Here is a 14,769-nt window from a genome sequence, read left to right on the forward strand (position 1 = left end):
AGGACCTTGCAACATCCTAAAAGGACAAGGAATGTACCCTGTTATTTTAACCTCCAGCATGATAGAACACAGGTAAGCTTAGAAAAATCACCTCTAAGCATAAAAATTCTTTAGGCAACAGTAAAGTATTTCAGGAAGTTATTGACAACTGAACAGGAGATATAATAAAAGCACCTTAAGTCAGTGGATGGCACCAGGTCCCTGAAGAGGCACTGTCAGATCAGTTAAGCACATTCCTGCACAGAAAGGGATCTGCTACCTCAAGGGAATACCCATACCCCAGTCTGTCAGGTTTCAAGCCATTGAAACACACTCAAATCTCTATTTATAGCAAAGAAAGTGGTTATACTGAATGCCTGAAATCTCAGCCAGTTATTTAACATTTCAGATACAGACTCTTAATGAACTCTCCTTCCTTGAGAATCAACTACTGGGTAAACCAGAGACACCTCAGAATGTCAATAGATGCCACCCTATCTAATGCCAGTGACATGAAAAATTAACAGACCTTGTAATGAGCTCTCAAAATCCAGGCACTTTTTGACTCCAAATTGGAAAAGCATCATACCCCAGAATTCTTTACAGTGAGTGAGTAATCAGCCACCTTCCTCTCACACCACATTGCCAGTGGTGCCTCTGCTGACCCAGAGCTTCTCACAGGGAATGATGAAGTTTTCCAAGTTGTTTCAAGTCCATCAGAGCTTTGTTTTCAAACCCAACATCTCCCAGTCTGTCCAGAAGCTCACAGGTGTCAAGTGCAGACCTAGAGCTCAGGCACTGCACACTTTCTCAGGTGCCCAGTTTACCCTGGAGACCTCCTGCAACAGTTTAAGATGCAGCCTGCTAGAGAGTGCATTTTGGATATCAAACTGCAGAAGCAACAAAGGTAATGAAGAGGGGAAGGACCTCCATCTGCTCCAGGGACACTGGGACTGCACAGGTAGAAGGTCCAGTCAGCTCTCCCACTCCAATCCAGGGCAACAGAAGAGTAGCAGCACCTTATGCACAGCAGTATCAACGGCAGCTTAAGGCTATCCCTGAACCAACAAAGAAATCAGTGCAATGAACACGGTCACAATCAGAGACCAAGAGCGACAAGGGCTTTAAGGCAACTGGACACATCGGGACTGTATCATCACATCACGTAAAGATGGAAGCTATGGACAAAGACAGCCCTTAGCTGCACAAGGCCATTCTCTTTAAAAGAGAAGCAACAACTTCCAATAACCAAAACCATTATTTCTTTCCTGCCAGCCTTTGTGATCTGGGGGAAATTAATCTGATGCATCCTGAGATCGTGCCCTCCTTTAAAAGAGCAACTAAGAATGTGCCAAAGGCCCTGAATAACAAAGGCACGATGCTTTGGAGAACCAGTAGGCTAGCTTGCAGCTCTGGAGGTCCCAAAGAAGTATTTGGGATGCAAGATACTAGTGATAGGTAAGTAGGAAAGAAGAGGTAACTTGCACAGTGACCGAGAGAACAGGACGACGTCTCCCACCTGCGCTCCTGGTAGCCATCATAGGTCGAGTCATTCAGATAAACGATGGGGGAGCCAGGAGCCGCTATTGTCCCTCCTTCAGGGATGCTATAGGATGCCAAACCATCTAAAAAAGAAGGCCATATACCTCAGAAATACAGCAGCAGCAGCCTTCCATCACCTCTGTCCATATGATCCTTTTACTCATGATGTGGACCAACAGAAGCAGTTCCGTGGGCCTGGGATTCCCTCTGCATACGTGGGACACAGGCGAGTCCCAGTGAGCATTGTGCAAGGACTACTTTCCAGTGCCAGGCATGGAAATTGGTACTTACCATACCAGACACAGCCATAGAGCTCCACCCTCATGCAGACAGTCATTGGCATCTCTGTCACAGGAATCACCCGGATAAAACGTGCAATGATGGGAGGCCGAAGATCTTTCAAGACCACGTCGTAAGTGTCGATGTTGCCTTGGATCACCTGGAGAAGAGAGATCCTTACCAGCAACTGCTCCCCATTGTGCTGTTCACCTGGACAGTGGTGCACTTGTACCCCATTACTGAGCCTGGGGAGCTTCGCCATGCAGTATCTGCAGGGGGTTACCTGCTACTGCTCCCCTCCTCCTACCTGGTATATGGCTTACAGGCTGAAGGGTGCTACCATTTCACCTCCTGTCCACTGCCAAGGAGGAAGGTAGGTGAGAGATGAATGTACACGTAGACTAGACATTGCAGAGAGCTCCAGTTACTAGTACGTAACCTCTCTTTCTTCAAGTGAGTGTCCATGTACGTGCTAACACCAGGAAACTGAGCACTTGCCCTCATCACTAGATACCTGGTGGAGGATCCTGATGTCCTTTCTCTATAAGCCAATAACCTTCCAGAGGTGCTGCTCTGTTTGGGAATGAAGGTGCAATCAGCCGCACAGCAGATGTCTTGTGTTCAGCATGGCTACAGTCAGCCCATCCTGCTGAGGTGCAGTCTGACATGGCAGCAACTTCCACCCTCCCCTTCCCTCAGCTTCACCATAGTTCTGGGAACAGTCTACTATTTGTTTGGACAGTCAGTGTGCGGAAAGAGCTGAAGCTGCCAAACCACCAGCAGTGCACACAAAGTGCCTAAAGGGATTTCTTTTAGAGGACTTGGACCTATGGAAACAAAATAAAAACACTTTTGGTATCAAAACTGTGAATTACAAGTGTGAGAGCTCCTGTTCAAAGATACTACTGGTGTGAAGGGTGAATCAGAGGCTGAGGTTACTCACAAGACCACATAGATTGCAATTGTTTATGCACAGGAGGCCAACAAGGGAGCAGAAAGGTGGCTTCCCCTTCATGGCAGCAGGGAGTGAGTGTGGCTGGAGCATCTGGGGAGAAGTGAAAGACCTTACTGTATCACAGAGAAACCACTCAGAAGACTGCATTGCCCTGAAGAGCCAGCCACATCTGGTGGTCTACTGGGCTGCACCAGGATGGCTTTGTTGGCTGTAGCTGGTTGGACAGCTCTGCAAAGGTGCACAGTCCCAGGAGGTGAGCGAAGGAAACAGAAGGAAAGCCAAGCAGTAAGCTTGCTTCCTCATCCTCTGCAGCTCAATAGGCTTTTCATCTGCAGCCTGTGAACATCTCTCTTCCCAGGAGAAACACCCACGACTTCTTGCAATGAAATAGGGACATATAAGTAACTCTTGTCTTCAGAAACCAAGTATAGTGATTAACACTTTCAGCTGTCAGAGGGGCTAAGACAGGAGACTCGGGAGCCACCCAGGCTGGCTCCACAAAACCTTCCTGATATGAAACAAAACCCAAGAGGAGACAGCATATGGCAGAATATCCCACCTTTTCATCACAGAAGTTGGACAGATCCTCTGGAATTGATAATTTGTCAGGGAATCTCTGAGGGGCAGATGTCCCTGTCTGTGGCAGGGGGTTGGAACTGGATGAGTTTTCAGGTCCCTTCCAACACAAACCATTCTATCAGACTATGATTCTGTATGTCAACCCTAGATGGACACAGCTGGACAGAGCAAGAAGAAAGGCATCCTCTTCAGGAACAAGTACCTTTGCACCAGCTCCACAGTGGAAGAGCTGACATTTTTGCCTGTCCTGTCCAGACATCTCTGAGCGAAGCAAAAGAGAAGATGCCCTTTGTGCAGCACCTCCACAAGGTGGGGTTGCTGCTACTGAGCATAAGTTTCTCAGAGCCAAAAACGTCAAAATAAATCAGCTGCGTCTGGAACAAACTCAGCACCAGCTTCCAGCCCCACCACTACTGATGCCAGTGTTCCCAGCATCAAGAATGAAGAGGTGCTGCTGACAAGTAACTGTTGGTGGCTGGTAACAGAAGCTGATGAAGGACCAGGACTTACACTGCTGTGTCATGCAAGGTTACTGCCAATGAGAGGACCATCCTTAATTGATGTCAAAGACAAGGGGACAACAAATTGACTTTTTGCCTTTACTGAGCAAATTAAAGCTGGAGATGATGTTCCTGGTGAGAAGCAGTATATGCTACATGTTGAAAGCTAGCAGCACAGGGAAGGGGTGGATTTGCTTTGTTTGGCTGCAACCATTTGTGTGATCTCCTTGGACAGACACATGCCAAGATAGGTTCATAGAGTCACACACTGAAATAGCAGTGATTTGGCATCAACTGCAGCACTGGAAGAGGTCTTCCTAATGCACACAGATAAGTAGATCTGGATCTTGCACCTCATTCCAAGGTCTGAATGATTTTACAGGATATTTTTACCTAATTATTTGACCAGACAGCAGCGCTGCTGAAATATGGATTCCCTAATGGAATATACCCCTTACTGGGGACATGCCCTGAACAACATGTTTTTTGGAAAGTAATTTTCCAGAGGAGCTGAAATGGCAGGAAGTGCACTCATTGTGTATGTCCAGAACAGCAGGAGCAGAGGAGCAGAAGCATTTTCTCTAAGGATACCAAGAGGGAAAGCTTTTTGGTCTCATGCAATGGGGAACAGGTACACACACAGATAGAATATATGTGGACTTGGGCAATAGAGGATGGCTCAAATTACAGCATCATACACAGCTGAATTACCTTATTATGGCTTAAGAGGGAAATCTTGCAAAAACTGACCTGTACTAAATGTAACATCTGACACTAACACAGTCCTGAGTGTCCCAGAACCCTGCTCTGCACAGGAGCAGGGTGGGAGACAAAGAGCTGCTTGTGGACAGTGTAACCTATCGAATTCTGGTGTAACTCAACATGCAGACAGACTTCACCTAAGAAAGTGACAAAGAGGAATAATTAGCCCCATGGAGTTTAAACCTCCCCTCCCATCCTGCAAACACACCAAAATGTGAGGGATGGGCAAGATAATGGTAATGGTCAAATGGCTGATCAAAGGTCTGAGTGAACAAATAATTCATTAACAAGCTAGAACCTATTACCTAATACTGAACACAGACACCACTGTGACTTATAAAGCACCCCAAGGACAAGAAAACATCACCCAGTACCTTTCCAGTCTGGCTTAGGTCTTCAGACTCAGGTATGGAGACAGCAGGAGACAACTGTGGTGAGCTGGGAAGCCTCTTTGAGTGTGTGCTCAGCACATTTCCTACCTTCTAAACTCCTTCCTCCTCATTGCTCCCTATATTGAGCTCTGTTATCAGATATCCAGAAACTCATCCCCATTCCCTGCCATCCCCTCCCTTTTAACTATAAAGCAGCCATCTGCTTTGCAGCTTCCAATTTAGGAGCGATTGTCTGGCTGGGAAAGGGACATTCACCTGATGTTTTAACATGGACAGAAAGAGTGAAGAGTCACAGCTTTCAGTCACAGCGATGGCTGGGATTTAGGGGATCAAGTCAGGAGAGGAACAGTCCAACACCACAGCAAACACAGGACTAAGGCAGAGGACGCTGAATGCCTGACAGAGAAGAGTCAGGACACAGTATCGTGCACAAAGCAGCACCTAGAGGATGTTCCTCCACACTCACCTTCCTGCCCTGACGGTCCTTCCAGGAGACCCAGCGCTCGCCGTTGCGGCTGTAGTCAATGCGGTAAGCGCGGGCAAACTCCTTGCCTGTGGCATGGGCATGCCGTCCCTGAGTGCCAACCAAGGTGATGAAAAACAGCTTGTGCAGGTCGATTTGGAGGAACTGGACATCTTCTGGTTGCAGCAAGCCAGCTGGGCACCAGGCTCCATCCCCCTCTTCCCTTTGTAACCTGAGGGGAAAAGTACACGCACAAGAAGTTTCACTTAAAGGAACTGAGGAAAACACCTTGAAACTTGGGGAATTGGGAGAAGGAAACCAAATCAGCAAGAAAGACCTAACAGCTGGCTACCAAATACCTCTCCCCCCTTCAGGGTGATGGTAAATTGAGAGTCCTGTAGCTGGTTTTGCCCTGTTCAGAACAACTACGTCAGTTTAAGACATCTTTAATTACCTGTCAGAAGACACTCCTTCCCCAGACACATACTTTCATGTTGATCAGAAACAACTGTGCTACTCTGTAGGTAATTGCATACCACATGCTTTTTAGCACCTCACTGGTAAAGTGTACTTGCTTCACCTAAACCCCACACAGTAAGACCTGAACCTCTGCTTGGCCACCTTCTAGAGCTCGAACACACACAAAAAGGAGCTATCCTAAGAATACAGAATCCCAGCCTGGTCTGTGTTGGAAGGGACCTTAAAGCTCCTCCAGTCCCAACCCCCTGCGACGGGCAGGGACATCTTCCACTAGAGCAGGTTGCTCCAAGCCCCTGTGTCCAACCTGGCCTTGAACACTGCCAGGGATGGGGCAGCCACAGCTTCTCTGAGCAACCTGTGCCACTGTCTCACCATCCTCATCAGAAACCACTTCCTCCTAATACCCAATGTAAACCTGCTGTCTTTCAGTTTAAATCATTGCCCCATGTCATGTCACCCTGGAGCTCTGGTTGCATTACCCTGCATGCTCTCTGGACCTGTGTCTCCTGGGCTGTACTGCGGGCAGCTTGCACCTGGAGCTCTCCCCTCCCTATTTCCCCCATGCTACTTGCCATGGTGGATGCTTTTACCAGCGAAGTGCCAAATCTTTTGCTGTCCCTGCAGAATGACTCAGCAAGGCAGACAAAAAGCTCGTAAGTGTGGCTCCAAGTGTTGTGAACAGATGTCCCTACTTTGTGGCTGCACATGGAGCACTTCACCAGATGCATTCCAAGTAGCCAGCACTGCCTGACCAGGTCAGGGGGACATTACAGAAAGAAAAGCTCTGCCCATCTACAAATTATTCTAGGTCATCTCAACATATCTTCCACGTTTCCTTCAGACCTGCTTGTGCAGAACACTGCTGGGGGTACAGTATGAAGGTCTCTGCACCCAAATTGAACATTGTGGCACCAGCTGCAAAGATCAAGGCTTTTATCCTTGGGGATGGCTACCGCCATCAGCAGAACCTGTGAAGGAGCCATGCTGCCTTCCCTGGGTGTCTGCAGGCTCCCCATGCAAACCACGAGGTGGTGAGAGTTCTAAATATGAGAAATGTATCCAGACATGAAAAGACCCTATGGGCTTTCTAGCAAAAAGCATTTCCCAGCAAACAGGAAGACCTTGAAGTGTCCTTGTCTTTTGGACAGTTGTCTAATGGATGTGATCAGTGAGTGCCAAGCCCCGTGCATCAAGGAATGCAGTACCCAGAAGAGACACTGAAGGTCAAGGCAAAGGCTGGAGAAGATTTTTGTCTCAGCTGTTTGTGCCAGAACTTCTTACAGTGAAGTGGCAAGTAAATGAAGTTGTAAGGAAGGCAAGCAGGGTGACTGTGAAGTGACAGGGACAGACATCTGCATAGGACAACTATGACCTCTAACAAAATGAGGTCAGCTAGAGGATGCCTTCATGTCTTCACCCTGTGGACATCCAGCTGCCCTGGCAAAGAGACGATGATAACAGATGGTAAGTGATGCCTGAAGTATTTGCAAACTGCAGATAAGCCATCCCTCGGAGAACAAAGTGAGTCTCCCAGCTTTCAGACCCACAGGCGTGTTCAAACTCCACTAAAACACACGACACATTTGGCATCTTTGCTCTACCATAGACTAACCAAAAAAAAAAAAAAATAAATCAAGCACTAGGAGAATTTTATGATTTTGACTGCCCAAATTCACCATAAAGATGAAAGTACCATAATTAACCTGAAATTAATCTGCATTCAGCTCTGGGGCAACAGCACAAGAGGGATGTGGAGCTGTTGGAGCGAGGCCAGAGGAGGCCACGGAGCTGCTGAGAGGGCTGGAGCAGCTCTGCTCTGGAGCCAGGCTGAGAGAGCTGGGCTGGGGCAGCTGGAGAAGAGAAGGCTCTTGAAGGGGAGACCTTAGAGCAGCTTCAGTGCCTGAAGGGGCTACAAGAAACCTGGAGAGGGGCTTTGGACAAGGGCCTTGTAGGGACAGGACAAGGGCAATGGCTTGAACCTGCCAGAGGGGAGATTGAGATGAGCTCTGAGGCAGAAGCTCTTCCCTGGGAGGGTGCTGAGGTGCTGGCACAGGGTGCCCAGAGAAGCTGTGGCTGCCCCATCCCTGGCAGTGTTCAAGGCCAGGTTGGACACAGGGGCTTGGAGCAACCTGCTCTAGTGGAAGGTGTCCCTGCCCGGGGCACGGGGTGGGGCTGGAGGAGCTTTAAGCTCTTTTGCAACCCAAACCGGTCTGGGATTCTGTATTCGTATCTGACTTGCACCAAAGCCATAGGAATGTTTGATACCATCATTATAAACAATTCCAAGGTAACTTATAAGTATTCTGTAAATCATCAGTGAGTGGCTTTGAGAGAAACACAATGATAACAAGAAAAGAAAAGCCAAGCTTATGGCACACCATAGTGCTGCTTGACACTGAAACAAAATCCTTCAGCTGCTTTAGAACAATTCCTTAACTCTGCAGTTCCCAGGTTTTTGAGTCAAAGTAGACACAGCCCATTTCCCCAATAGGATGCTGTGGAAAAGTTCATCCTTGTAAATGATTTCCTATTATTTAGTTTAAAGCTCTCTACAAGAATCCCAGGGGCACTGTCCCGAGCTGATCTGTAAGTCACAATCCATTAGAGATTTATTCACAGGATGGGGGTCGGAAGCAACCTCTGGAAGTCTCTAGTCCAGTTTCTCACAGCAGAGCTAAAACCAAAGCTATGGTGTGCTGCTTTATACAGACAAATCCAGATTTCCCCCCCTTAATAATGAATCAGGATTTCCTGTATCACAGCTTGAGACCGTGACCATTGCCTCCTGGTCTTTCACAATGCTCTAATTAGATTTAACATGGAAGCAGTGAACAAGCTAAGCAAAGAGGTTTCTTTAAGGGTGAGGGAACTTCTTCCTCAACCACATCCTGGATATCTAGAAGAAAAAGTGATTACATTTTTGCTGGAGATGAACCCACCGTGCATACTGGGGCCCTGTGGAATCATACCACTGGCTGGAAGCTGTGATGTCTTCATCTCGTATCGTCCCTTCGTGCATACCCAAAGGGTAACGGCATATAGCTGAAAATGGGAACACAAGCAAGGCCAAAAGATCAGTTCCAATTCCTTCTAAATCACCAGACAAGTTTAATTAAAAGACTATCATGCCTAGGGAATAAACATGGGAATGATAAAATGGAGAATGCAAATAAAAAGGATGAAGTACTCTATAATTACTATAAACTGAAATTATAAGTAATGAAATGCACTCACAGCATCATTCAGCAGAGTCCTGGCAAGGCAAAAGCTTTACAGAGAAACACTTTAAGAACAGGAAATCCAAAGCCATACTATGTTACCGGTTGTGTGGACCTATTTTACAATGAAAAGCTATCAATAATGAGACATAAAAAGGAATCATTTGTTAAAAAGTTTTTTCTTCTTCTTCTGGAACAAACTTCATGCTTGACTTGCATTCAAATAGGAGCAATTATCATCTTCATCAGGCTGGTTACAAGTGAGAAATAAAACTGCTTTTATTATAGATGACTAGAGCAGCTTATGGAAACATCTGCTCTGTTGTGTCACTGCAGGTTGGAGCTTACATTTGAGCACAAGCTCTGGCCATCCACACTGCTCCATCCCAGGCTGTTCCCAGCCTCAAATGGAGCAGGCATATCTCTCCAGACATGAGAACACGCTCAGACTTGGTGCCTCGAGGAAGTACACACACAACTGGCTCAAGCCACGGACCTCTACAAGTTCCATCCAGCTCAATACACCAAAGCCAGTGCAGATGGAGCTCAGAGATCCAAGCTGGCCAAATTCTCTCCCCTGACACAAGTTTTTAAACATGTCTTGGAATATTAAAGATGTTTCAGAGAACTCAGAAACTTAATGTGTTCATTAAGGCTCAGGATTCAAACCAGACAAGTGAGATATTTTTGTCGGACTGACATCAACAGCAGATTAAAAAGAAAGTTATATGGGATTAAATCATGAAACAACTAAAAGACCAAAACACACTCAATGGCACGTCCAGGAAAGAAGGAAATGGACTTTTCACAGATTTTTGGTCTATGTCCTCATAGCAGCCCCACAACAGCCCCTGTCTGCGGGGACACAGGCAAGAGCCACACAAGCTTCAGTCACTCCATGGCACACGTGTTGCTGCATCCTCACTGCCTGTCCCCAGCCAGGACACTGCCTTGGGTGTGCTCCTCATTCCTCTACCTCAGGACTGACTCCCTTGCACCAAGCCTGGACCAAGCTGTTCTCCAGGCTCAGAGGCTACAAGAAAGGACAGAAGCATCAAACCCACCACAGGCCATATAACTGCCTGACATATTTCAGTGTAGAAATGTTTGCATTGTCAGGCACAGTCTCAGTGAATGTGTGATGTTCTTCATATTCTTAAATCATCTTGTAAAGGAGATGGATGGTGAGGTGACAGTGTCTGCTGATACCACCAGGTTATTTAATACAGAAGAAAAATCAAATTATGGAAATACAGACAAAACAAACTAGAAGACACGATTACACCACCAGCTGTATTCATGGTCAGATGCCAGTCAGATACAGAACAGAGCACTCACTCCTTCCTTCTCCCATCAAAAGGCAGAGAAGGCAGCACAGATGAGGTAAGGAAAGATCAGCAGGCTCATCGTTACAAAAGAGAATACTGAAGTGAAGCATGACAAAGATATTTATATCATAAACAATTACTCACTGTCTCTAAAAATACCAGAGGCAGGAGGCATCAAGAGATCAGGTAGCAGAGTTCAAAACCAACATACGCATCCTTCATCGCCTGAGAGCTCTGAATGCCAAAGGTACCCAAGGTACAAAAATCACCCCCACACACACTGCCACAAGCAAACACCCAAGGGGTAGCTCAGAAAGCTCCTATCCAGCAGAGTGCAGGAAGCCAGAGCACACATGGGTAGAGCACTGCTGTGTGCTTGCCCATCTGTGCATCCTTCCCAAGCCAGCAGGGATGGGGACCCTGCTGGAATCATGACACCAGGCTGGATGGGCCTCTGGTCTCACCCAGAGCATTCATTCATATACCTGAGGTTTCTTAAGAGGCCTGTTTACAGAAGAATTCACTGGGAAGCAACTGCTACCTGGCTGGGATCAAGCATGATGACTGTGCAGGCTGAGAGCTCTAATCCTGCTCGGACACCGAGGTAATTTTAGTAACCAAACTAGCCTCCACTGTCTTCACTCTTCCCTGTCCCACCAGTACAATCTGATCTATTGCTGGGAAGCCAGTATACTTCTAGTTGCTGAACTATGGGTAAATATCTGAAGATCATCCAAAAGGGTGGAGTTGTCTGAAAGCAGAAAGGGGTTTATGTGTTTCTGCAGTGGGAGTCCTGTCTGGTCACACATTATTTAAAGGTCAAGTGCACACCATACAGCAATGCCAGACGGAGAGCTGGCTAGGTGAGAAGGACTCTGGGGGACCAGGGCTTATAGCAATCCTTAACAAAACTCATTTGTCCTCAGACCCAGGGCTGGCAGATGGAAGCCAGAGCGTCCCTGGCATGGAGGGATGCACTCTGCAGGCGGCTGTGGCTCTCACCAAAACAAGCTGCACGAGGCTTTCACCAAGATGCACATCTTCCCACCCAAAACCACCCTTGGGTTCTGTTTAGGTGCCACCAGGACTGCTGCTCAGATATCCCTGACCCTCTACTATGCACTGAGGAACACACTCACCTGCCATGCAGAAAGGCTACACTGAGGCTCAGAGAAGTGTTGCAGCTCACGCCTGTTAGTGAGGTCAAACAACTGATGCTAGCAAAGGGACTCCACAGAATCCTTCCTACACAGGTCTGAAATCACCCACAAAGCAGCCTCTTTGGTGTAGAAGGCAATGCAGAAGGTGCTTCAGAGCACTCCTGGAGCAGAGCAGGAGGTCAAGATAATCACAGCTGGGCATCACAGCCAAGGAGCATCAGCCAGGCCATAAGGTGTGCTGGAGTTGGGCTGGGAACAACAGGGCACACACAGCCCCTTGGTGCAGAGAGGGCTGAGCAAGCAGAGCTGCTTGAGGAAGTCACAGGGAGAGGCAAGTGTGAGTAAAGCTACATGCTGCTTCCTTGGTGGAAAAAGATGACTGTGGAAGTGTGGGACCACAGCCCTGTGCTCAGATCCCATCCACCCCCCAGGATCTGGTGTGGGGGGGGAGCTATTCCTGCACCTTTGGCTGTACCAACTTCTGTAGTTCCACCGCCAGAAGGAATCTGCAGGTGACTGACCCTCTGGCTGCTGTCTTCCCTCTTCTTCCACTGGGTTTTAACCATCAAAAGGAGATGGTAACCCAGTTCAAAGTTGGACTGTGTGGAGTGTACAGTGCAGGGAAGAGCTGTGTAACAGGGGAGCACAGACCCTGCTGAGCCCCTCACAGGCCTTGCTTCACTTCTGGCTGGTTGCAGCACAACCTCAAACCTCGGCACAGATCCAGAGGCCAGAGCAGGGTCAGAGCCACAGTTAAAAGGCCTACAAACAAAGAGAGCCAGACCCAGCAGAGCAAAGGAAGGCCCTCAGGGTAGCACTGCTGCCTCACCACACCTTCAGCCAAGCTGGAAAAGGATTACACTCATGTATTTCACAGACTGTCTCCAGCTCGAACCACCTCATTATGGGGATTTTTGCAGTATATTGCAGACCATTACCTTACTCATCTCCATCGTGATTTCAACTTGCCAAGTGCTGTAGCATAAGAGGTCAGGCCTTCCACAGGGACTCACAGGCTCATATCCTTGTCTCCACTCTAGCTTTGTGCCAGGTAGGGTTTTCTACCTTTCTTTCCACACTTCTCTCTCGAGAATCCCTCTTGCTGGCCAAGAGTGCTGTGGCTTGCGCTTTGCTAACTGGCAATTTGCTTTCCACAGCATCTCTGAGCCAGTCTAGAGCCAGGTTTGTTCTGCAGGCCACACGGTCAGTGATGAAGGGATAACCAGAACTCAGGACAGGCCTGCAGAGAGCACAGACCCTCTGGGTGGGCAGAGAATGGAGTATATCCATGTGCCTGAGCCCTCCTGGGACTGACAGGAGAGGTGTCCCACTCCAGCACAGGAGCCCAGGGGAGGACATTCAGGTACTACATTAGTGATCATAATTACATGCATACATTACATTCACCATGAGAGGCAAAGAAAGGTTGAGAACGAGCACATGAAAGGCGGGAGAGGAGAGTCCTCTCCCAGCCTGGCAGCTCCCTACCAGGGTTGACCTGGGCGCCTGCCGGCTCAGGCAGGGAGGCCAGCAGCAGCACGCAGAAGATCATGGTAGCAATCGCAGGCTGTGCAGGGTCAGATGGGTGCGAGTCCTTCGAACACAGCAGCTGCCATCTACATCTCTGAAAGACAAAGCAAAGAGACAAGATGAGAGTCCTCCACAGACAGGACTCCTCTGTGCTGCAGGCTGGCTCTATTGCCCTTGCCTCGTGACGGGTCAGGCAACCTTCCACGCCTTGTCAAGAGTGTTTTGACCTCAACCCTACTCTGAGCCATCCCCTCACAGAGGCTTAGTGAAGAACTAATGATTGCCCAGCTACCTATGCTATCTCTAGAGCTATTCATGGAATTCAGCTTTCAGAAGCTCAGCTCCTACAACTACCATGTGGAAATACTCTCTTAACTGCTTTTAACCAAATCCAGTGCAAAGTAATCTGCCCCCTATCAATTCTTCACCCTCCTCATTACATTATGAGCACTGAAGCTGTATCTACAGCAAACCTGGACAGTCCAACCAGGGCTCATCCACCCAATGCACATCTCTATCCACACCAGCTCTGTACTCCAAGCCAAGCGGGCACTCTGGAACTTGTCTCACGACTGTAGGATAAATGTCTAAAACAGGGTGAAAATCATCTCTCCCTACATGTCCACACTGCTGCCACAGGAGCATGTGCACTCATACATGCAAGCACACTTCATTTCCTGTTTGGAAACAAGGAGAATAGCAGAAGGCTTAAACTCTGGCAATTCCAGTGGAAATCCATGATAACACCTAAAGGAACACAAGGTCATCTCAGCAGTATGTGAATTCTTTGTGTCCACATTGACTACAAAAAGCCTCGGGAGGCTCCCATCCTGGAGGAGAGCTTTACAGAAAGCAGGTTAGAGGCTCTGTCTCCTAATGAAATGTCAGGCAAAAAGAAAACAGAACAAAGCAATAAATGAGAAAGTTGCCAGGACCAGAGGGTGTTTCTCAAGAACCCTCAGAGTGGTAGTAAAAAGGCAAAACTGAATGCTAGGATTTGTTAGTAAAGGAAGAGAGGATATGAAAGGGCCCATCGCTATGCCAGTGCATACATGCATGCAAGAGCATCAGATGCCATTAGCTCAGAGGTTTCTAACAAAAGGCTGTATTTTTTCCACCCAACAGAATTAAACTGTACAAGTCAGAGCCCTCAGTTGCCCTGGATACCAAAACAATTGGATAGATTCACAACAGAAAGACACAGCACAGCTTCTTAAATCCAAAGGTAAAACCTTTGGCTCAGGAAATCCCCCCGCTGCAGATTGCTGAGGAGCTGAATCAGAGTTAGAATCACTGAAGCTTGTCCTGGTTTTATTCTCTTTCCTAAGGATATGCTACTGGCCATTGTCCCTGCTGGATTTCATCACAAGAGATGGCTCTGAGCCTGAAAAACAACTGAGGGCCTTCTTGGGAGAAGAGCCAAACACACGTGCAGGAGGGGAACTGTGATGGTGGATGCTGCCCAGCAGTGCTGTGCCCAGCCACAAAGCAAACCAAGACAGACCTTAACATGCTGCTTCATCCACCTCCAGAGCTCCACGTGAGGACCCTGGCCAAGGCTGACAACAAGGTTTTCTGCCACCTCAGGCAAAAGCAAAGCAC

The 14,769-nt window shown here is 47.8% G+C and overlaps 1 protein-coding gene across 1 annotated transcript in view; it reads right to left on the reverse strand.

Moving 5' to 3' along the window:
- The window catches only part of LOC104403242 (discoidin domain-containing receptor 2-like), a 32,750-nt gene extending 19,482 nt beyond the window's left edge, over positions 1 to 13,268 (reverse strand). The window contains exons 1-5 of the mRNA XM_010011310.1: positions 13,126 to 13,268; positions 8,871 to 8,973; positions 5,455 to 5,683; positions 1,813 to 1,960; positions 1,499 to 1,604 (exon numbers count right to left, since the gene is read on the reverse strand). Coding sequence (XP_010009612.1) covers positions 1,499 to 1,604; positions 1,813 to 1,960; positions 5,455 to 5,683; positions 8,871 to 8,973; positions 13,126 to 13,189 — 650 coding nt within the window. The 5' untranslated portion in view covers positions 13,190 to 13,268. The remainder of the gene's footprint in view (positions 1 to 1,498; positions 1,605 to 1,812; positions 1,961 to 5,454; positions 5,684 to 8,870; positions 8,974 to 13,125) is intronic.
- Between the last annotated feature and the right edge of the window lie 1,501 nt (positions 13,269 to 14,769).

The sequence above is a fragment of the Nestor notabilis genome, unplaced genomic scaffold (assembly GCF_000696875.1).
Source record: "Nestor notabilis isolate BGI_N333 unplaced genomic scaffold, ASM69687v1 scaffold20023, whole genome shotgun sequence".
In the NCBI taxonomy this organism is placed as follows: domain Eukaryota; kingdom Metazoa; phylum Chordata; class Aves; order Psittaciformes; family Psittacidae; genus Nestor; species Nestor notabilis.